The sequence below is a fragment of the Mobula birostris genome, chromosome 13 (assembly GCF_030028105.1).
Source record: "Mobula birostris isolate sMobBir1 chromosome 13, sMobBir1.hap1, whole genome shotgun sequence".
NCBI lineage: Eukaryota > Metazoa > Chordata > Chondrichthyes > Myliobatiformes > Myliobatidae > Mobula > Mobula birostris.
The window spans coordinates 62916828-62940813 of NC_092382.1; the positions used below are offsets into that span (position 1 = coordinate 62916828).

At 45.2% G+C, this 23986-nt stretch overlaps 1 protein-coding gene across 1 annotated transcript; it reads left to right on the plus strand.

The window, feature by feature from the left end:
* The first annotated feature begins 69 nt into the window (after positions 1 to 69).
* On the plus strand, positions 70 to 23986 carry LOC140207648 (NACHT, LRR and PYD domains-containing protein 3-like). The gene is made up of 10 exons (XM_072276201.1): positions 70 to 164; positions 4304 to 4396; positions 5582 to 5748; positions 6673 to 6844; positions 6944 to 6994; positions 16472 to 18209; positions 22359 to 22445; positions 22601 to 22771; positions 23253 to 23420; positions 23573 to 23986. Exons 2-10 carry the CDS (start codon positions 4336 to 4338, stop codon positions 23658 to 23660), a joined length of 2703 nt encoding a protein of 900 aa, XP_072132302.1. The 5' UTR covers positions 70 to 164; positions 4304 to 4335; the 3' UTR covers positions 23661 to 23986.

Here is a 23986-nt window from a genome sequence, read left to right on the forward strand (position 1 = left end):
GGTCACTTTATAGCCGAGTGGCCGCCGTAAGCAGCAGCTCAGACTCAGCTCAGACGTACAGAGTGAGCACACCGGTGCAGGACCATTATCGTTCACTCGGAACGTCAGACTGTGATTTCCCGGGACCGCACTGAACGCCGTCCGGTTACAACATCAGAGGGACAGTAAGTGTTGTCTATGATTCTTTACAATTATTCAGCGCTTACAGCGAAGTTAGGCTTTGGTCGGGATCGGGACCACAAATACTCTCCAGGGTGGAAGAATGCATCTTTCATATCGGTAGTGATGCAGAAAGGGTTAAAAACAATATTAAAGTGTCTTCACACTTGAATGACAGTGTTTTGTCGAACCGGTTGGAGAACGTCAGAACGGCTGCTCCCTGTTCCGGGGAGTGTGTGCGGACAGGAAGCTGCTCACACATAGACCCTGAGCTCAGAGTCTGCAGCATCTACGGATGGGAATAAACAGTCAACGTTTCGCACCGAGACCCTTCATCGGGGCTGGAATGGAAAGGGAAGAGGCCAGGTCATTGATGGATTTGAAAGATGCGGGTTATTGTTTAGTGACAGCCCGAGCTCAGATTTAAGCGTACAGCAGCTTCCTGTCCGCGCACCTTCCTCAGAACAGGGACAAAACACTGCCATTCAAGTGTGAAAGAAGTTTAATATTGTATTCAATACAATTCCTCCTGCATTGAGTGTGTTGCCATGGTTACAAGAGATCAGTGTGCGGTAGTGGGCAGGGTTATTTGTAAGGAAAGGCAAACAATTGCCCCACTCAGAATATTCTATTGGAATTGAGGTGAGAGTAATTCAGCTTCTGGTATTTATGTCGGATCATTATTTCTGAACAACCAATTGTCTCTACTGCTTCCAATTTTTACGATTGACATTTTCCACAGGTAAAGTAAGGAATAAGAGCAATGGCTACCTGTTTCAAAGCAAGAGTGCGTGATTTGTACAATAATCACCTGTTACGTTTTCAGAATTTGTTATTTCAGACGAATACTTCTATTGTTCCTGTGTCGATTGTGGGTGTTTTGAGATCTTTTCCTCAATGGCTAGTGGAAGCAAAGTCTTTGATTGTTGATAAACTGTGGGATTGAAGTATTACGGGGATGGACATGGCGGAGTACGTAATGAAATTCTAGATCTGATCAGACAGGATCTCCTTATATACAGCAGCAGATTCGAGGGGCCGCCTGGTCCAGTTATGCGTGTTAGTGTATTGACTAGAAAAGCTCTGACAGTTTTATCAGTGTAAGCTGGTATAATGACTGCATGCGAAGGGAGATATGATTTTATTTTTACGGTTGAACTGAAAACAAACATTAAACCAATAAATTATTTACATGCAGATTTGTGCGTTAATTATGTGCCCCAGCTGCGTTAGGGGATCGAATTTATGACTAACTCTGTGAGACGAACAGCACGGTAGTGGACGGATAGGCAGGCTCCCCGTTCCCTCTTAATCCTGCCGTAGACTCCCTGGGGCTCTCCTGCACCAGGACACCGCCCAACACGCGCCCTCTTGCGGAGTTTGTTACTCTCGCGCTCCCGGGCTCACTCTGAGACGATTTGGGAAACCTTGCGCGCCCGTCCTCTGTAAGACAACTGTCGTCAAGTGACGTGCGAGTTATTTAGCTCCCACTGGTGCCAGAAAATGTCAATATAGACCTCATCTCAGACTGAACTGTCCACGCAGGTTGAATAGAAAAACATTCTATTCAAAAGGTTCAAAGGAACATCTGAACAACCCTTATACAGTTTGGAAACAAGTCCTGAGGACTAATGAAGTTAAAATGGAACTTTTCTGGACGCAATGAGGAAAGGTATGTTTGAAGAAAAAAGAATGCATAATTTCATGAAAAGAACACTTCTCCAAATGTTAAGCACAGGGGTGGATCGATCATGCTTTGGGCTTGTGTTGCAGCCAGTGGCACGGGGAAGATTTCACTGGTAGAGGGAAGAAATAATTCAATTAAATACTAGCAAATTCTGGAAGCAAACATCACACCATCTGTAAAATAGCCGAAGATGAAAGACGATGGCTTCTACAACAGGAAAATGAACGTAAACACACCTCGAAATCCACAATTGACTATCTCAGGAGGAGCAAGCTGAAGGTTTTGCCATGGCCCTCACAGTCCTCTGACCTAAAGATCATCGAAAATCTGTGGATAGACCTCAAAAGAGCAGTGCATGCAAGACGGCCCAAGAATCTCACAGAACTAGAAGCCTTTTGCAAGGAAGAGTGGGCGAAAATCCTCCAAACAAGAATAGAAAGACTCTTAGCTGGCTACAAAAAAACGTTTACAAGGTATGATACTTGCCAAAGGGGGTATCATTAACTACTGCCGTGCTGGGTGCCCAAACTTTTGCTTCAGGTCCTTTCCCTTTTTTGTTATTTTGAAACTGTAAAAGAAAGAAATTTAAAAAAAAAAAGTTTTCTTGCTTAAAATACTAAATAAATGTGTCATATTTAACTTTGTGCCTTTTATAAATCAGTTCTTCTTTTACTTGCTTAGCTATTCACAGTAACAGAAATTTTGACCTGGGGTGCACGAACTTTTGCAGGCCACTGTATGTGGTTGAACTGATAGCAAACAATACATTGTTTAAGGACTTTCACTCAACATTGTGCGTTAATTCTGTTCCCTATCTGGGTTTGTTGATGGAACGTGTAACTCACTTGGTGATCTGAACAGCTGATGCGTGAGAGCGATGGGGAGTCTGTACCCGGAATAACAGTGAGCGGGTAGCGCGTCTCTCGGTCCCTTGATAATTATTAAGATCTAGCCCCATTCTTTCCTCCTTTCCTACATCACCCCCCACCCCACACACACAGTATTCTGTACTTTCATCTCTGCGTTTCACTCCGGACACTGAGGCACCCAGGGCTCGAGAAAAGGATCTCCAGATTTGCGAAACGAATTGGGGCCCTGGTCGGAGATAATGTCCGAAGGAATTGCGGGAGTGCGGAAGAAGTGGTGGACGAGAGGGTCTGCAGTGTCCTGAGCAGAAGAGAGTTTAGGGAGGGCTACAAAGTGCACAGTCTTGGAAAAACGGCCCACCATGGTGAGTGCGGCGGTGTTCCCATGTGAAGGGAGTAATCCCGTGAGAAAATCCAATGCTATGTGAGACCAAGGACGACTAGGGACAAGTAGGGGACGACGTAATCCAACAGGTGGCCGATGGGAGTGTTTTCCACCGGCATTTCCTATGCCCCCAGCGTAGGGTTCCGGTTCGGGTACGTGCGGCTCTCTTGGTGATCGTGCTGCTGACCCTCCAGGCGTTGCCATCCCAGGCTGTGCGGGGTTGTCAGACTGGGTTCTTGGAAGGGACGGAGTAAGAGGATACTCGGTAGACCTGCTCACTGACCTTCTTTACATTCTCAGACAGGGCACGGAGACTCTCTGTGACGTCTCTGAGCCGTTGATAGTGTAGGCACAGTAGGGTAGGCTGGCTGGCGAGGGCCTGTTGATAGTGTAGGCACATTAGGGTAGCCTGGCTGGCGAGAGCCTGTTGCAGGGGTTTTGTGTCCGCTGGGTTCATTCTTGGACAGTTCGTTCTGTTACAAGGAGTGACTGGGGGCGAACCCAAGTGCAGGACGCAGACACAGAGATAGGGTTGAGAGGTGCCCGCACAGCCGCGACCATGGAACAGATAACCAGGGGAGTCTTGACCCGGAGACGAGGTTTTCGTAGAATATCCAGAAACTGGGGCTGAATTTAGAACTAAAGTTCCTAAGTGATCGGGAGACGAGGTTACCAGACGGGAATCGACGAGCGAACTGGCGACCCGTGGTTGTGATGCCAGAGTTGTTATCCTGCAGACTCTGATGGAAACCAGGTGTGCTGTAATTAAGTGAACTAGTAGTAATTGGGAATCTAACGACTGGAATTAAGGCAGAATCAAGGAGATAGGAGCGGGATGGGGTGTTGGGGGGCAGCCAGACGGGACCATGATAGGTCCAGGACACAAGACTGCTTTCTAAAACGGAATCGACTACAATATGGAGAATAGATACCTCGGGAGATCCCGGCCCGCTGTAGCGTTCATGGATAGAACGGATATTGGCATTGCGAGTAGATATCCCGGACAATCACGGCACTGTGTACAATCCATCGATACAGTGGAAATGGACATTGTGTGACAGTGTGTGGATGGCTGCAGGAAGATCACGTGTTCGGTGGATAGGCCGAAGATGTTTGGAAGTGTGCCGTTCTGTTTAAAAATAAAAGGGCATCTTTCTTTACACTTCATTCAAAGTCTGACCATATTGTAAACTTTGTTTGTTACAGAGCACCATAATCTGACTACACCTGTCCTCAGAATGAATAAGGGGGAGGGTACAGAAGGAATTCCAATGACGTCAGCATCAGGAAAGGACACGGGTATGTTGCGAAGTATTTTAATTGATAAATATTAAAACTACTCTGTGTCTGGTTTTAATTCAGTATCACAATGCACAAAATATTTGCGAATAGACTGAGCAGAGATTAGGAGATTAGGAGAGAGAGAGAGAATAGCTCATGGCGGCGGTGGGGAAGGTTGGCGAAGCACAGTCACGCGTGGACTGGGTACATGTACTGTCTGATTCATGCTCCTTCAAGTATATTGTGATGCACATTAAAACAATGGGGCGTTCCTGCACAAAAGACAGTCTCTAGATGCTGAAAGTTATGAGCTCCACAAAGACATACAAAATGTTGACGGAACTCAGCACGTCAGGCAGCATCTGCAGAGAGGAATAAACAATTGACAATAAGGACTAGAAAGGAATGGGTCAGTATCTAGAATTTCTGACCGCTTCATCTCAGTCCCGCTGGGGGACCTTAGCCGGAAACGTTGATTGTTTATTCTCCTCCATAGATGCTGCCTGACCTGCTGAGTTCTTGCAGCATTTTGTGAGATATTCCACAGATTTTTCGAGGAACGGGTTGACCAGCCAGGCAGAGCACCAGAATCTGACCAAAGCAAAACGGTGGTGATGGGCAGTACCAGGAGAGTGATGGTGATGGGTTAATATATTCTCAGGAATAAGCACAGTCCTTTCCAAGTACAGGTCCCAAATAGAGACCGTATAGTTCAGGGGACAGGAAAGATCACAGCCTTCAACAGATGGAGCTCGCCCTCCCCCCATCTCCTCTCTCACCCCTTCCCTCTCCCTTTCTCCTCTCTCCCCCTCTCCTTTTTCTCCCCACCTCGCACTGGCCTCCCACTCTCCTCCGTCTCCTCCCTTATCCCCAGCCCCTCCCTCTTTCTCCCCCCATTCTCCCCTCCGCCTCCCTCTCTGCTCCCTTCCCTCTCCATTCCCCAACCCCCTCTCTCCCATCCACTCCCTTTCCCCCTCACTCTATTCAACTCACTTCCCTCTATTATTCTCCCCACTAACCAGCCCCCTTCCATCTATCCCCCACCGTCTCTATTATCCCACATTCTCTAGCCTCTCCCCTTCTCCCCCGGCCCTATTTATATTTCGGACTGTGTTTGTCCCTCCATCTTTAGGTTCCAGAGAGAAAGTTGCTGCCTAATATGGGGTCAGTAATGCCTTTAATTTTCTGCATTTTCCTTCACAGGTCCGAGCTCAGTGATCACCGGGCTTCTGGCAGGCTGGGACGATTTCCAGCTGCTGCAGCTGACGGATTTCTACCGGGACAGGCTTGAGCAGGCGATGGAAGGAGGGGTGTACGGGCTGAGCCTGGCGTTAACGGCCGAGAATCAGTTCAGTGGAGAGGAACATCGGGTGAGTGAGAGGGAGAATGGGTTTGAAGTTTCGCACATCACAGGACTGATGCGTGTTGAGATTCTGACTCATCAGGTATTAACGCAGATAAAAGAACAACTTGAAAATAAATACTGTAATTGCAATCTCAAATTGTGAATCTGGATCAGTGATAGAAACGGGTGAAAATACTCCAGGCGGCTGTGCAGTGTTCAAAGCAAGGGGAGCGGGAAGAAAAAAATCTGCAAGCGGTTATAGTAAAGGATATGAAATGGAAATATGACAGGAAGTTTCGGTTTGGGAAGACCGTGGAGCGTATAGGATGGATATCAGTGAGAAGAGGGTCATCATCAATGATTGTCACAGGAGCTCGAGTGTGTTCTGTTCTGCGTGGAGATGTTTGTGTTACCATCTGCAACTGCAGACAGTGTCGATTTGGGAATACTGCCATGTTGTAATGTGTAATCACTGAATAAACCTGCGCTGGAAAAGCCATAGGAAAGGCTGTCAGCTGGCAATCCGCTGTCATGTTAGACGCTGGTGGATTGAGGAGATGAATCACGTCATCTTTGCTGCAACTTCTCTGAGACTGCACACGGTGTTCAAAACCACCTCAGTTTTTTTTCTTTTTTTCCTTCATCTGTGATCGATATTTTCTTATTTCTATTTTATACCGTGAAATCCGGTGACGAATTATTTATGTATTTGGAGCCACATCAATGGAGCGGTCACAGACCAGCCAGGATCTCATTGACTGGTGGACCAGGTTCACGGTGAATGTCTCCCCGTGTGCTCTGCACTCAGAATGTGCAGTCCATGAACAGACACGATCAGCACCCGTCCGGGTGACTGCTCAGTGTGATCCCATTACAGAGCACATCATTTAATTCTCATTCTCTGTGTGAATCTGTCAGTCCCCAATATGTTCACTATTACTCTTCACAGAAAATCTCGGATCTCGCTGACAAGGGAGAGCGGGCGGACAGTTCTAAACTCCTCCTGAGCCTGGTGATGGAGAAAGGCTCCCGCGCTCGGAGGGTGATGTGGGAAACCTTTGTGGAAATGCGGAATGGTGTCCCAAAGTTGGACAAAATACTGAAAGAAGTTCAAAAACATGGTGAGACAATATTAGAGATTGATTTAATTTTGGATTCAAACACAAGACACTAAATGATTTTACAGATTTCTACTCCTCATATTGTTTAAATCTGAACAGGTTGTGTTCCGGTCAATCGACCCGTACCAATGATGCCCAGAGACCTGAAAGGTAAGCGAAGAAAAGTTTGTTTCCATCAATGGTTGATATTGTGTCGGGTCATATCGTTGCTGAGTCACAGATATTTACCTAGTTAGGTGTTGGCACCGTGACACAATGCACAGTGAGACGCATGGAAAATGTTTGCTGGACGAAGGGTTTTCATGGGACTGTATGAGGAACAACTCAGAGATTTGGGAAGTTTTCAGAAATGGATCACACCTCTTTGGGGCTTGCAATGACATGTCCCTCCTCCGGGGTCAGAGTGGAGAAGAGGACACTCTGGAGGAGCGAAAACCAGATAAATTTCTTCACTGCAAATGGTGAAATCATTTTCCTACAGCTACCCACCATCCGGAACAGCCCTCATCCTAAATCACTTTTCTAAATTCCCTCAGATGGTACGGGTCATCATTTTAAGAGTTGGGGGTCCATTGAGGTTCTCGTCACAGAATAACAATGAGAGCATTCATTTAATGAGAAAAGCAGATTACACCTCAAGTAGTCTGTTCACCCCCAGAGCAGCATATGAACCCCACTCTGTTCACATCTGCACTACCTTAGTGCAAACACTGCTACAGCTATCCAGTGTAATTTCCAACTCCACAATCCTGGGAAGTCCCTTAGAAGACAAGGCTAGTGAGGATGAAATGGGAGACAAAATCCTCAGCTCAGTCAGCAAAAGCTGAAATTCATGTGTGCCGGTTTTGTCTGGTGGGCACTGTGGAAGGATAAGAGATGGGAATTAAGACAGAGAAACCGGGTATTTTGAGATTGTGGCAAGGAAGGTGGAAAGAACTGAATATATCTATAAATAATATAAAAATTCATTAAATTGTGACCGTGAGAATGAGAAGCTCACTACGTCCGTAAGCACATCGTGTTGTAAGGCTTCACCATCGCTGTCTGTGTTGTATCACACAGCTCCACATTTAACAGAGGAAAGAGAGAAGGAAAGGGATATCACAAAACTTATTGATATTGCATCAGCCCATATTTTATCTGATTATTCGAAGCTCTTGAACAGAAACATAAGGAATCTCGGTCAGAACCCTGGTTCAGCCTCTCTCATTTCCAAGAACAAATTCCAAAGACGTTAATTTTCATTTGGGACCAGAGAGAGATGATTCAGGAAGTTTACAAATTGCTCCCGTCTCTGTCACCTTTGTTAATGCTTTTCCAGTCCGCATTCAGGCAATAAAACCTCTCAGTTTACCGGCACCATGGATTTGGTAAATCTCTACAAATTGCCTGCAAACTTGTTCTTCACTCTTCCGACGAAACAGACCCAGCAGTGAAATTCCCACCGCCGAAACAGATTCTATCCCTGATTATTGAAGAACAACATTTTTCCCACTGTCACATTGTCTAAATTAACTATTCCAACATTCAATGCTTTCCTACGATCCGTATTTCACCGAATACGTTAAGTAGAGAGCCGACACATTCACAGCATGTTGAGACACGCTGTGAGACGCCCACACTCCTGGCAGGTTCCTGACAGACTCTCAGACCCCACACACACACACCTGATAGGGTCCTGACATCTGTGAGACCCCACACACCCCTTGCAGGGTCCTGACACACTGTGAGTCTCCACACACCCCTAAGAGGGTCCTGACACACTGTGAGACCTCACACACACTTGAAAAGGTCCTGACTCACTGTGAGACCCCATACACACACCTAACAGGGTGCTGACACACGGTAAGACTCCACACACTCCTGACAGCGTCCAGACACACAGTTGCCTGGACCCTTCGGTGGTAAAGAAGACACGCATTTGCCTTCTTTACCACAGACTCAGTCTGCACCGCTGATGTTTGAACCTTTTCTTCATTTTGATAATAGTTAGCACTACTGTCCTTTTTTACCAAAAATGCATTGTCATAAAATTTCCAACACTTTATTCCATATACCACTGTTTTGATCATTCTACCAGCTTTATCTTGTTCATTAGCCTCATGTTTGCACTTCATCAAACGCCTTCTCATCCACTGCCTCTCTTGTTCACCCTGCTTGTTCTTTCCTCTAAGAAATGGCTCTCTTTGTTAGCCACGGTTACCAGTTATCATTTGAGAACTTATTCCTCTGTGGCACATATCTATCCTGTGCCTTGTGAATTATTCCCATGTACTCCAGCCATCTCTGCTCTGCAATCATTCGCGGCAGTGTCCTCCTTCAACCCTCCGGTGCAAGGTGCTCTCTCATGAATCTGTAATTCCTTTTATTCCATTACAATACAGATACAAGTGAGGTATGCTTCTCCTTCTCAAACATTTCAGCATTCTCCTTCAGCATTCAACAAAATAGTTCCATCCAGGCTCGACAAGAAGCTTAAACACCTTGTTCTTGACCCTGGCTTTATGCAGCTGGATCCTGGACATCCTCTCAGATCGCCAGCAGGTTGTAAGTGTGCGCTCCCTCATCTCCGACCCTTTGAACTTCAACGCAGGAGCCTCACAGATCTGCGTACGAAGTCCCCTCCTTTACGCCCTGTGTGACCATGACTGTATCGCCACCCACAGTTCCAAGCTGATAATTAAATTTTCTACGATACTACATTGATTGGCCTAATCTCAAACAATAACGAGGTGGTCGACAGCGAAGAAGTCATCTATCTGACACAGTGGTGTCCAGAAAACAACCTCCTCCTCAATGTCGCAAAAAACAAAGGAGCTGGTTATGGATTACAGTGGGAATGGAGACGGGGTAACCGCTATTGACACAATGGATCTGGGTTTGAGAAGGTAAATAGCTTCAGGTTCCTCGGGATCCACATCACCGAGGACATCACGTGGACTGGACACACAACAGCGCCTCTTTCACCTCAGACGGTTGAGGAAGTTTGCTATGGGCCCTCAAATCCTAAGATCCTTCTACAGAGGCAAAATAGAGAGCATTCTGACAGGTTGCATCACTGCACTCAGGTATGAGAACTGTACCTGCCTAATCGCAGAACACTGCAGAGAGTGGTGTGGACAGCCCAGCGCATCTGTAGTTGTGAACTTCCAGTGATTCAGGATACTTACAAGGAAAGATGTGTAAAAACTGCCCGTAGGATCACTGGGGACCCAAGCCATCCCAACCACAGTCTATTCCAGCTGCTACTATCTGGGAACCTGTACCACAACATAAAAGCCAGGACCAATAGGCTCCAGTACAGCTTCTTCCACCAGGCCAACAGACTGATGAACACACGCTGACTTGAGTGTACTCTATATTATATTGACAGTTACATTCATTAAAACTTATTATAAATTACTATGATCGCACATTGCACATTTAGATGGAGACGTAACATCAAGATTTTAACTCCTCATGTATGTGAAGGATGTAAGAAATAAATTCAATTCAATACAATACAATTCAAATTGCAGTATGAATTCAATCATATTATGATCACTGTCCCCTAAGGGTTCTTTTACGTTAAGCTCCCAAATAATATCTGGCCTATTGGAAAAACCCGAAATAAGACAGACTTTCCCCGAGCGGGCTCAAGCACAAGCTGCTCTAAAAAAGATATCTCGTAGGCATTTAACAAATTCCCGCTCTTGCGATCCGACACCAACCTGATTTCACAATCTCCTTGCATATGCAAGTCCCCATTACAATTATGTCATTAACCTTATAACGTGCCTTTTCCAGCTCCCTTTGTAATTTCAGCCCCACATCGTGGTTACTATTTGGAGGCTTAGATATATGATTCCCACAATGGGTTTTTAACCATTGCGATTTCTTAACACCGCCCACAAAAATACAACATTCTCTGACCCTATGTCATCCTTTTCTAAAGATGTAATTCCATCTCTTACTAACAGAGCCACATCACCACATATGCCTTCCTGCCTGTTCGTTCCATACAAAGTATATATTTCGATAATAATCTCCCAACTATGGTCTTCTTTCAGGCATGACGCAGTGATGCCCACCAATTCGTCTAGTGGCGTCACGGGTTCACCCACCCTATTCCGAAAGCTACCCGTATTTAAATACGGCACCTTCAGTCCTGCATTCTTCACCCTTTTGAATTTTGCCTCTGTGGTACAATTTAACTCTCTGTGTTACCCAGACATGGGTAACTTTCTTGCATTCATGTTACACCCATCATCTACTTGTAAACCCGCTGGCTCATTCTCAATTATATCATACTGGTTCCCATCCTCCTGCCATATTAGTTTAAACCATTCCCAACAGCTTGAGTAAACTTGTCCGCAAGAGTATTGGCACCCCTAGGATTTAAGTGCAACCCATCTATTTTGAAATGTCCTCAACTGCCGCAGAAGAGGTCCTTAATATTCGCAAATCCGAATCCTTGCCCCAGCTCCAATTCTTCGGACACGAATGTATCTGCCACCTCATTGTGTCCCTGTCCGGACTATCGCGTGGCACAGGCAGCAAGCTCGAGCTTAGTAGCCTTGCCGTCCTTTCTCTCAGCTTCTCTCCTTCGTTCTTTCTAAACTCCCCTTATTGTTTTTTTCAGGCCCTGAGATGTTGGGAAGCACCACACACTGCTGGCAGGATCTTGCACACCTTTAGATCCCACACACCCATGGCAGGGCCCTGACACTGTGTCAGACTTTACACACCCCTGGCAGAGTCCTGACACTGTGTCAGACTTTACACACCCCTGGCAGAGTCCTGACACACTGTGAGACTCTACAAACTGCTGGCAGGGTCCTAACACACTGTGAGACTCTACAAACTGCTGACAGGGTCCTAACACGCTATGAGACCCCACACGCCCCTGCCAGCTTCTTGACACACTATGAGACTCCACACCCTCTGGCAGTGTCCTGATGTACTGTGAGGCAGCGCACATCCTGGCAGGGTCCGAACACATTGCGAGACTTCATAAACCAGTGGCAGTGTCTGCACACGTTGTGAGATCCCGCACACACCTCACATGCACTTCAAACTCGTGAAATCCTGTACATACCCGCCAGGGTCCTAATAGACCGTAATGTCCCAGATCCTTTTAAAAGTCTGCCATCAGGTGTCGTGTAGCTGCAAGTAACTGTTCCCACATTTCATCCGATCTCGTATTACATTGAAATCTGTCTTCCCCTAATTCAGGACCTCAATACTCGGGGCATCGCCACCTCTTTCCATAACTGAGAGAGCTGGTCTCTATTTCCAGAATACTCTACAAATGACACTCCAAACACTTGTCCAGCTACACTATCTCCTGACAAGAAGGGTTGAAGAAAGGTTAGGCTAATAATCCTCATTGTAAGGCCGGCCGGCAGGGCCGGACAAGTTAACATGATGTAATGGTTGAGTCTGAACTGGTTAGTTCAGTGGAGAGAGTGTTATGGGTCAGGTACTTGGACCTTGAGAGTGAATCAGCACATGGACATGTGATGTTGTTGCCTTTATAAGAACTTGATTGAGAGAGACAGAATTGGCTGCTCGATATTCCAGAGTTGTGATATATCAGATTTGAGAGATGAGGTAATACAGTTGGAGAGGTTTATTTACTGATCTGGGGAATTTCAAAGCTGCACTCAGAGAGGACATACTGGGGAGTTCAAGCACTGACGCAATATGTATTCACCAATGAGAGGGAACTTGATGATGGTGAGGACAATATGAGCGAGGTTGATGCTCCGGAGAATGCTGATATTAAGGGAGAGGAGGTGCTGGAGTTGTTAAAATATATTAGGACGGATAAGTCCCCGGGGCCTGACGGAGTATTCCCCAGGCTGCTCCACGAGGCGAGAGAAGAGATTGCTGAGCCTCTGGCTAGGATCTTTATATCCTCATTGTCCACGGGAATGATACCGGAGGATTGGAGGGAGGCGAATGTCGTCCCCTTGTTCAAAAAAGGTAGTAGGGATAGTCCGGGTAATTATAGACCAGTCAGCCTTACGTCTGTGGTGGGAAGGCTGTTGGAAAAGATTCTCAGAGATAGGATCTATAAGCATTTAGAGAATCATGGTCTGATCAGGGAAAGTCAGCATGGCTTTGTGAAGGGCAGATCGTGTCTAACAGGCCTGATAGAGTTCTTTGAGGCGGTGACCAGGCATATAGATTAGGGTAGTGCAGTGGATGTGATCTATATGGATTTTAGTAAGGCGTTTGACAAGGTTCCACACGGTAGGCTTATTCAGAAAGTTAGAAGGCATGGAATCCAGGGAAGTTTGGCCAGGTGGATTCAGAATTGGTTTGCCTGCAGAAGGCAGAGGGTGGTGGTGGAGGGAGTACATTCCGATTGGAGGATTGTGACTAGTGGTGTCCCACAAGGATCTGCTCTGGGACCTCTACTTTTCGTGATTTTTATTAGCGACGTGGATGTGGAGGTAGAAGGGTGGGTTGGCAAGTTTGATGATGATATATTATATATTTCTAAACCTGAGAAATCCATTCCGGCAGTATTATCTCTGCTTGGTCAGTTTAGTAGTTTTTCTGGTTACAAATTGAATCTTAGTAAGAGTGAACTTTTTCCATTAAAAATTCAGGCTCCCATTTATAGATGTTCACCATTTAGATTGATTACTGACTATTCCACTTATTTGGGGATAAAATTGCTAAGAGGCATAAGGACTTATTCAAGCTCATTTTTTTTTTACCTTTAATTAGTCAGGTTAAACAATTGCTTGCTGAATGGTCCCCATTGTCTCTATCACTGATTGGCCAAGTATATGCCATTAAAATGATTATTTTACCTTCATTTTTATATGTATTTCATGCGGTACCAATTTTTATTTCTAAATCTTTATATTTGATAATATTGATTCTATTTCCTCTTATATAAGGCAGAATAAAAATCCTAGGTATAGTAAAAAATATTTACAGAAGTCCAAGAAGTCCATGATGGTTGTTTAGCACTGCCGAAAATAAGATTCTATTGCTGGGCAAATAATATTCAATATTCAATATTTTGGACATAGGATTGGGATATAATTCCAAGTCCACAATGGGTAAACCTTGAAGGTCACTCTGTACGAGGGTTTTCATTCGTTTCTATTTCAGGAACTTCACTTCCTTTTGTGTTTTCTAAATTGAATGAACAAATGGTTAATCCAATAATTAAACACACATTACGAATATAATTCCAATTTTGTTTTTTTTTTTGGTTTGAACTACTTTATATTATCAAGCCCTATTATGTCTATTTTTTCCAACTCTCTGTTATGGATAAAGGCTTTTTGATATGGAAAATAAGGGGTATAACATGTTTCCGTGATTTATTTTTGAATAACTGTTTCATGTCTTTTGAACAGTTGTCTAATAAATATAACTTGCCCAGATCCTTTTCTTTTTAGATATTTACAAATAACAAACTTTTTATATACCACGCTGCCTACCTTTCCGATTTCATACTGAGCTGAAATCACGGGAAAAATAAGTTTTAAATCCTTATCAGAAGCGATTAATAGGAACTATTTCTGATATTATTATGAAAATACAGCCAGATGTATCTGATAGAATTAAAAATGAATGGGAAAGGGAACTTTAACTTCACTTACCTATAGAGAAAATGTTTCAATTAGTTAGCTCTTCCTCTATATGTGCTAAACATACGCTGATACATTTAAGGTAGTGCATAGGGCCCACAAGTCTAAAGATAAACTAGCTCGTTCTTACTCCCATATAAATCCTAATTGTGACAGATATCACTGGGAGGTGGCTTCTTTGACTCATATGTTCTGGTCTTGCCCTCTCTTGGAAAATTTTTGGAAATACATTTTTGATATCATTTCAAGAGTTTTGCGCTTTGATTTACAACCCCATCCTATTACGGCAATTTTTGGTTTGCCAATGATGGAACATAGCTCTTTATCCTCTTCAGATTGTCGGATAATCGCATTTGTTACATTAATGGTCAGAAGATCCATTTTATTCAATTGGAAAGAGACTCGTCTCCCTACTACATCTCAATGGCTTTCCCAAATTATATCATGTTTAAATTTAGAAAAAAGCAATCAGAAGTGTCATTTTTGATCCTTCGGTTAAATTTGAAGAAACCTGGAAGCCATTTATTCAACATTTTCATATGATGTAGTTTGACCTTTTCCTAATCCTTTTTATTAATTTAGAATATATGAATAGAGGAGCGGAGTTGACGATATGAATGAATGTATTTGATCTAATATATTGGTTCAACCTTGTTTTGCTCCGTTTGTTTTTTTTTTGGGGGGGGGTGTCTAATAATTTAGTGCCTTTTTCTTAGCCTTTTTGTTTGTTTGGGATTTCTCTTTGTGAAACCAGTTTCTTTTTATTTCTTTTTTCTTCATGATTAATTATATAAAGAGCTTGGAAGATTATTTTGGTGAGAAGGCGGGGGAGTAGGACTAAATGGGAGAATGGATCAGCTCATGATAAAATGGCGGAGCAGACTCGATGGGCCGAATGGCCGACTTCTGCTCCTTTGTCTTGTGGTCTTATGGTCTCATTACACTTGTGCTATTTGTAGTTTCTCTTGTATATGTTTATTATATGTTTATTCTCTTGTATATGTTTATTATGTAATTACAATCTCTCTATATCACTATTGTTATTATATTTATGAACTTGACAACTAATACAAAGATTAAAAAAGAACAAAATCAGTTACTTTCCTCAAGCAGTAAGGCTGATCAACGTCTCGAAAGACTAAGCCACCCCTCCACATCTAACAACCCCCACCCCACCACCAGCACGGTTCTAAAATTTTTCCTTCAGAACCACCTGAGTTCAGAGTGACCCCTGTATCGTATGTGTTTATATTTATTGTGTTTATCATTGCGTTCTTTATCTGAGTTCTTGTGCTACATCAGATCGGGAATAATAATTATTTCCTTCCCCTTTATATTTGATATCTTGAATCTGTTAATTATTTGCAACACAGACTCTTTAAGAGACATGAGACTGCATATCTGCCGACTTAAACCATTTTCTGGAGGAACTCAGTGAGCTGAGCGGCATCTGTGATGATGGAAGTGGGGAATTGTCTGCGTTCTGTGTCAAAATTTTGACTGTCTCATTTTCCTGAACAAGACAGTCACATTTTCTACTTCAGCTGCCCACCCACAGTACACGTACTGAACAACAAATATGCTTTGTACTTTGAATCAGTGGCGATGAGAGGGGATGGGTGAACTGTGATTCTTCGACCTGTTTCTTTGACATTAATGCCCACTATCCTTTTCTCTATCTCCACACGCTACATCAACACTGGGCTTTCAAAGTTCTTCCAAAACAGCAATGATAGGGGTGTGGCAGTAGTGGGAGTTTGTCCAGTACGGGACAGTCGGGGTCAGTAAATTACCAGGGAAATACTCAACTTCACAGCATAGTTAGTGTGGAAATATGATGATGTGGTGTTTATCTAGACCACGACTTTCTGTCCCGTCTGGGGTCTGTCAATCTAATTTACCTCAATGTACGAACTTCCATTGATGAATTTATTTAATGCAATAGCTTTGAGCTAACACTTGTGTACGCAGATACTGAGTTCTGAGTTAAGGCATCTAACAGATTGATCACTGTCTGTTCCCATGGAAGATTTTCAACAGAAACACAAGGAGACTCTGCGGGCACAAACTGAAACACTGCGAGTGAACACGATCCTGATGAGGGAGAAGGTGAAGTTTTTCCAGCTGGTTGATCGATATGCTGAGCTCACGGTCATTTCTACTGTTCGAGATCGGAGACCTTCGGAACATGAACTGCTAGCAAGAGGCAGAGACCACGAGGAGTGGAGAGAGAAACAGTTTCGCAGAGAAGAAGAAAAAATCCGGACTGAGCAATTGTTTCAGAGCAGCTTTTCCCGGAGTAAATGCAAATCTGGGAGTTCAACAGCAGTGGCTGGAGTCGCCGGGATTGGGAAAACAACAATGGTGCAAAAGATTGTTTATGACTGGGCCACAGGGAAACTATACCAACAATTCCAGTTTGTCTTCAGTTTCAAATTCCGATATTTAAACTCCATTAACTGCAGAATAAACCTGAGAGAACTGATTCTGGATCAGTATCCTTACTTTGGGAATTTACTGAGTGAAGTCTGGAAGAACCCAAAGGGATTGCTGTTTACTTTCGATGGTTTCGATGAGTTCAAGGACAAAATTGATTTTGCTGATAGTCGGAGAGACACAGAACCGCAGTACACATGCACTGATCCTGAATTTCGGTGCAAGGTGTCTGACATTGTGTACAGTTTAATCCAGCACAAGCTGCTCCCAGGGTGTTCAGTGCTGGTGACCACTCGCCCCACTGCGTTGCATTTATTGGAAAAGGCTAAGATCAGTTTCTGGGCTGAAATACTGGGATTTTCTGGTGAGGAACGGAAGGAATATTTCAATAGGCATTTTGAAGATCAGACAGTAGCAGAAGCTGTTTTTAAACACGTGAAGGAGAACGAGATTTTGTACACCATGAGCTACAACCCCGCCTACTGCTGCATCCTCGTTCTTGTACTGGGCCCCTTCTTCACAAAATGTGACAGGGACCTGCAGCGAGTTCCCAAGACCATCACCCAACTATATTCCTACTATATTTACAACATCCTGAAAAACCATGGCAGTGAGATTGAGAACCCGCGTGATGTGTTACTCAGGGTTGGTCAGATGGCCTTCAGAGGAGTGTCCGAGAAGAAAATTCTGTTTACAAATGGAGATTTGATCAACTGCAATCTGCAGCCTTCTCAGTTCCTGTCCGGGTTCCAGATGCAGCTTTTGGAACGAGGGGATTCTGCCCGGAGCGTGGTGTACACATTCCCACACCTCACCATCCAGGAGTTTGTAGCTGCAGTCGCACAATTCCTGAATCCACATCCCGGGGATATCCTCAAATTCCTCACAAAAGCCCACAGCATGGCAGATGGGCGATTTGAGGTATTTCTCCGCTTTGTTGCTGGTCTCTCCTCCTCAATGACAGCTCGAGGCCTAGAGGAGTTTCTGGGTCCATTTCCTCATCAATCAACCTGCCAGGTGATTGACTGGGTGAAGGAAGAGGTTAAACGCCAGAGTGGAAACACAGAGAGTGAAGCTGGTAAAAGGAGCCTCCTGAAAACATTGCACTACCTGTTTGAGTCACAGAATCGTGGGCTGGCTCAGGACACACTGGAATCTGTGGAAATACTTTCATTCCGTGGAATGACACTGACCCCGATTGACTGCGCGGTCCTGTCTCATGTCATCGGGAACTGTGGTACAATAAAACACCTCGACTTGGTTGGCTGCCATATTCAGTGTGAAGGAATCCAGCGGCTCGGACCGGGGTTGTACAAGTGCCAGGAGTTGAGGTAACTTGATTTATCTCTTACTATTAACCGTGAAACTGTTCAATTATGTTGTTTCAATGTAAAGAAATTTGGGAAAGCTGTAGTAAGTCAGATTGATAAGAATTGTGACAAATTTCCAGGGATATTGCAGTAATTCCCGAAGGACGGAAGGGTTCTGTTGTTTCTCGTGAAGGGATGTTGGAGACTCTATGAGGTCAGTGAAAAACGGCCATTGGTTTAATGGTATTATATCACAGGAACGGCCGTGTTTCTCGCTGCCTGCGACACGTCCATTGACAATGTTCCACCTCACTATTCCTGACGCCCAGACCAACCTGACTGCAGCAGGTGGGTCAGAGCTTCACTGGTGAGGGACAAGAGACAGTCAGCAGACTGTCCCAGTGATAAGGAAAGAAATGCCTCTGTGAGATCGAGGGACGATTATGCAAGCGCGTGGACGTCAGCGAGTTACACCGGCAGGAAGGTTGTAAATGAACACAATTTTTACCGTAGCAGTTAAATCAAGGCACGACTGCCCAAGCACTTGGACGTCAGCGAGTTAGACCGGCGGAAAGGATTTAAAAAGAAGATTTTATAAAGCGGGTATTGGAGTAAAGGGAGACAGAGTTGGAGGGCTTTGGCTCAACGGGGCTTAGGCAACAACGGGTGGTGCCGAGGTAAGCTACTTGTGCAGAATAGAAACAGGAAGTACGTGTGTGAGGCCGGTGTTCTGTACTGGGTGTCAGATGTGGGAAGTGCGGGAGACTCCCGGCTTCCCGGACGGCCACATCTGCGCCAGGTGCGTCGAGCTGCAGCTCCTTAGGGACCGGGTTCAGAAACTGGAGATGCAGCTCGATGACCTTTGTCTGGTCAGGGAGAGTGAGGAGGTGATAGAGAGGAGTTATAGGCAAGTACTCACACTGGGGCCGTGGAAGAGTCAGGAGAGGGAAAGGCACGAGTCAGACACTAAAAAGTACCCCTGTGGCTGTCACCATTAACAGTAAGTAGTCCTGTTTGAGTGCGGTTGGGGGGTGGGGACGTCATACCTGTGATAATCAACAGTGGCCGCGCCTCTGGCACAGAGTCTGGCTCTGTGGCTCAGAAGGGTAGGGAACGGAAGAGATTGGCAGCAGTGTTAGGGGACTCGATAGTTAGGGGGTCAGACAGGCGATTCTCTGGACGCAGCAAAGAAACACAGATGGTAGTTTGCCTCCCAGGTGCCAGGGTCCGGAGTGTTTCTGATCACGTACACGATATCCTGAAGTGGGAAGGTGAAAAGCCAGACGTTGTGGTACATATTGGTACCAATGACACAGGGAGGATAAGAGAAGAGACGGACTTCGGAGAGTAGGAAGGGAGTTGAGAAGCAGGACCTCAAAGGTAGTAATCTCGGGATCACTTTCTGTGCCACGTGTCAGTGAGTATACGAATAGAGTGAGGTGGAGGATAAATGCGTGGCTGAGGGATTGGAGCAGGGGGCAGGGATTCAAATTTCTGGATCATTGGGACCTCTTCTGGGGCAGGTGTGACCTGTACAAAAAAGGACGGGTTGCACTTGAATACCGAGGGGACCAATATCCTGGCAGGCAGTTTTGCTAAGACTATAGGGGAGAGTTTAAACTAGAACTACTGAGGGTGCGAACCAAACTGAAGAGACGGAGGAAGGAGCGGTTGGCTCACAAATAGAGAAAGTTTGTAGGTAGTGTGTGAGGCAGAATAGGCACGCGATAGAGAAGCGAAGCGCTCAGATTGATGGTTTGACATGTGCATACTTTAATGCAAGAATCATTATCAACAAAGCGGCTGCAGAAAAGGAGGAAGTCATTGAGGGGTTGTCCACAGAGTCTCTGTGGGGGGAAGTTAGGAATAAGAAGGGGTCAGTAACCCTACTAGGTGTTTTTATAGACCATCCAATAGTAACAGGCAGGGAGACAAATTCTGGAAAGGTGCAATAATAACAGTGTTGTCATGGTGGGAGATTTTAATTTCCCACATATTGATTGGAATCTCCCCAGAGCGAGGGGTTTAGATGAGGTGGAGTTTGTTAGTTGTGTTCAGCAATGTTTCTTGACACAATATGTAGATAAGCCTGCAAGAGAAGAGGCTGTACTTGATCTGGTATTGGGAGATGAACCTGTTCAGGTGTCAGGTCTCTCAGTGAGAGAGCACTGTGGAGATAGAGATCGTAATTCTATCTCCTTTACCATAGCATTGAAGAGGTATCGGAACAGACAAGTTAGGAAAGCGTTTAATTGAAGTATGGGGAAATCTGATGCTATCAGGTAGGAACTTGGAAGCATAAATTAGGAAAAGATGTTCTCAGGTAAATGTACGGCAGAAATCTGGCAAATGTTCAGGGGATATTTGCGTGGGGTTCTAAGTAGGTACTTTCTAATGACACAGGGCAAGAATCGTAGGGTAGACGAACCGTGGTGTACAAAGGCTGTTGACAATCTAGTCAAGCAGAAAAGTAAAGCTTACGAAAGGTTCAAAAAATTAGGTAATGATAGAGTTCAAGAAGGAACTCCATCTCTAACACTAACTCCCTTTGCTGAAGACGGGACTCCAAGGCTAGCAGAAAGAAACTTAAGAATGAAATTAGGAAAGCCAGAAGGGGCCAAGAGAAGGCCTTGGCGAGCAGAATTAAGGAAACCCCCAAGGCATTCCTCAAGTACGTGAAGAGCAAGAGGATAAGACGTGGGATAATAGGACCAATCAAGTCTGGCAGTGGAAAAGTGTGTATGGAACCGGAGGGGATAACGGAGGTACTAATGAATAATTTGCTTCAGTTTGTTAGGTCAATTATGACGGCAGATTTATAGTATTAATGGTAAGACTCTTGGCAGTGTTGAGTATCAGAGATATTTTGGGGTCCTACTCCATAGGGTACTCAAAGCTGCTGCACAGGTTGACTCTGTCGTCGAGAAAGCATACGGTGCATTGGCCTTCATAAATCATATGATTAAGTTTAAGAGCCGAAAGGTAATCTTACAGCTATATAGGACCCTGGTCAGACCCAACTTGGAGTACTGTGATCAGTTCTGCTCACTTCACTACAGTAAGGATGTGGGAACTATAGAAGCGGTGCAGAGGAGATTTATAAGGATGTTTCTTGGATTGGGGAGCATATCTTCTGAAAATAGGTTGAGTGACTTTGGTCTTCTCCCCTTGGAGCGACGGAGGATGAGCGGTGACCTGATGGAGATGTATAGGATTATGTGAAGCATTGATCGTTCGGATAATCAGAAGCTATTTCCCAGGGCTGAAATAGCTAACACGAGAGGGCGCAGTTTTAAGTTGCTTGGAAGTAGGTTCAGAGGAGATGCCAGGGGTAAGGTTTTTACTCAGAGAGTGGTGAGTGCGTGGAATGGGCTGCTGGCGACGGTGGAAAATGTGGATTCAATAGTGTCTTTCAAGAGGGCTATGGGTATCCAGGGGTAATTTCTAAAGCAAGTACATGTTCTGCACAACAACGTGCGCCTAGGGGCCTGTATTGTGCCCTTTCTTCTGTATTCCTATGCTTTACATTGTCCTCCCCTGTCCTTCACCTGGTATGACTCTCACCGGTGTGACTTTGCTCACTATCAGATACTCAGGCCCCATGTGGACATCTCTTCTCCCGATTGACTCAGTTCAGACCACCCCTCCTGCGCAATCTATTTGTGCCTCCTCGTCTTGCACGGTGATCTTTTCCCATCGGTGTCGTCAGGTGGGTGGGCTTCTCACTCCCACCCACATTCTCCCAGTGGGATTTCTCTTTCTCGGCACCCCCCCTGCTGTAGGTTTGTCCTCCTATCCCTTTTCCTCGGATGAGTCTCTTCCACCATCTCCCACTGACACTTTCCCATCCACAGCCCTTCCTCACTGAGGGACTTCCTTCCATCCTTCAACCCTGCCCCTGACGACCCTCTCACATCTCAGGAACACTTATCTCGCCGTCGGCGAATGGGGCAGAATATGTGGAGTTTGCAGGGTCACACCGACAGACGAAATTACTAACATTCGGTGAATACCCTGGAGCTGGGCAGCGAAGGACATTGACAGTGATGGGAACTGCGATCAGTGATTTATTGAAAGGTTTTATGTTTCCTGAAATATCCGAGTGAGATAAATTCCCTCAGACCCACGGTTTGATTCATCTTGTTCATCAATTCGCCTTTTTCTGTTTAGCCTTGGGGAGAATAAACTGGGAGATTCAGGAGTGAAACTGGTCTTTGCGGCTCTGAGGAACCCGGACTGTAAAATACAGAAACTGGGGTAAGTACCAGACTGTGTGAGATTGTGTTTACAGTCACTGGGTGTCTGACACTGAACATTAATGAGATCAGTAATTGTGCTACTGATAAACACTGGGGATTTGTACCGTCTCCTGTCTCTCTGTGTCCTTCACCCTCACTCTCTCTCATCTCCAGGCTGAATAAAGTCGGTCTCACAGATTCTGGTGCCGAGGATCTCGTCTCAGCTCTCAGTGCAAACCTATCACTGACAGAGCTGAATCTGAGTCATAATGAACTGGGAACTTCAGGAATGAAACTGGTGTCTGCAGCTCTGAGGAACCCAGGGTGTAAAATACAGAAACTGCGGTAAGTACCAGACTGTGGGAGATTGTGTTTACAGTCACTGAGTGTCTGACACTGAACATTAATGTGATCAGTAATTGTGCTACTGATAAACACTGGGGATTTGTACTGTCTCCTGTCTTTCTGTGTCCTTCACCCTCACTCTCTCTTATCTCCAGTCTGTGGGATGTCGGTCTCACAGATTCTGGTGTCCAGGATCTCGTCTCCGCTCTCAGTACAAACCAATCTGTGAGGGAACTGGACCTGAGTATCAATAACCTGGGAGATTCAGGAGTGAAATTGGTGTTTGCGGTTTTGAGGAACCCGGAGTGTAAAATACAGAAACTGTGGTAAGTACCAGATTATGGGAGGTTGTGTTTACAGTCACTGTATGTATGACACTGAATGCTAATGTGATCAATAATTTTGTTACTGATAAACACTGGAAATTTGTACCGTCTCCTGCCTCTCTGTGTCCTTCACCCTCAATCTCTCTTATCTCCAGGCTGAACGATGTCGGTCTCACAGATTCTGGTACCGAAGTTCTCGTCTCCGATCTCAGTATAATCCCATCACTGACGAAGCTGAACCTGGGATCCAACTCGCTGAAGGACCGATCTGTCCCCGCTCTCAGCCGCCTCATAATGACCCTCCCGAGTCTGAAGCAGATCGTGTGAGTGTTTATATTAAATGTAATAAAATACATCGGCGTGTTTTCTTGTGATATTTTTCGGTGAGTATTGTTGAAACATTAACTCCAGTCTCTTGTTATTGACACAGTTGTGCAATCAGTCTGTTTCATCTTTATTTTTCCATCTGTTTCAGGCTGGTGGGGAACCTGTTCAGCTGGACTGGGCAGAAGGAACTGAGGTCTCTGCTGGAACCCAGACCCGGACTGACAGTGAACATCTGAATATGTGAACATCCCCACTCGCGGGATGGGGATATGTAGCGTGATTCTCCACCCTCCCCTTTAACGGCCGCGGTCCAGGTTTAGTTCCCAAAAATAGCAACGGACCCTGACCCCCTCCAACCACCTTGGGACGTCAGAGGCGGTCCCGCAGTGACGTAATTCGTCCTCCTTCCGACCAGCGGCCCTGCTTCTGCCGGATGTTTGGCTTTGTGAGATCCCGGGGAATTACACAGACAGGAAGAGCCCGGAGGCAGGGCTCAGTCTGATACATCATCGTCGCAGGTTGCATTATCCGGGGAGAGAATTTTATTTTGCTCCCTTTGCTG

What these genes read in the sequence shown, in the direction of transcription:
- LOC140207648 (XM_072276201.1), top strand. Translation starts at nt 4,336, where the DNA reads ATGAATAAGGGGGAGGGTACAGAAGGAATTCCAATGACGTCAGCATCA. An exon ending in GAAAGAAGTTCAAAAACATG is followed by an intron (nt 6,845 to 6,943) that starts GTGAGACAATAT and finishes AAATCTGAACAG; the next exon opens with GTTGTGTTCCGGTCAATCGA. An exon ending in TACAAGTGCCAGGAGTTGAG is followed by an intron (nt 18,210 to 22,358) that starts GTAACTTGATTT and finishes TTTTCTGTTTAG; the next exon opens with CCTTGGGGAGAATAAACTGG.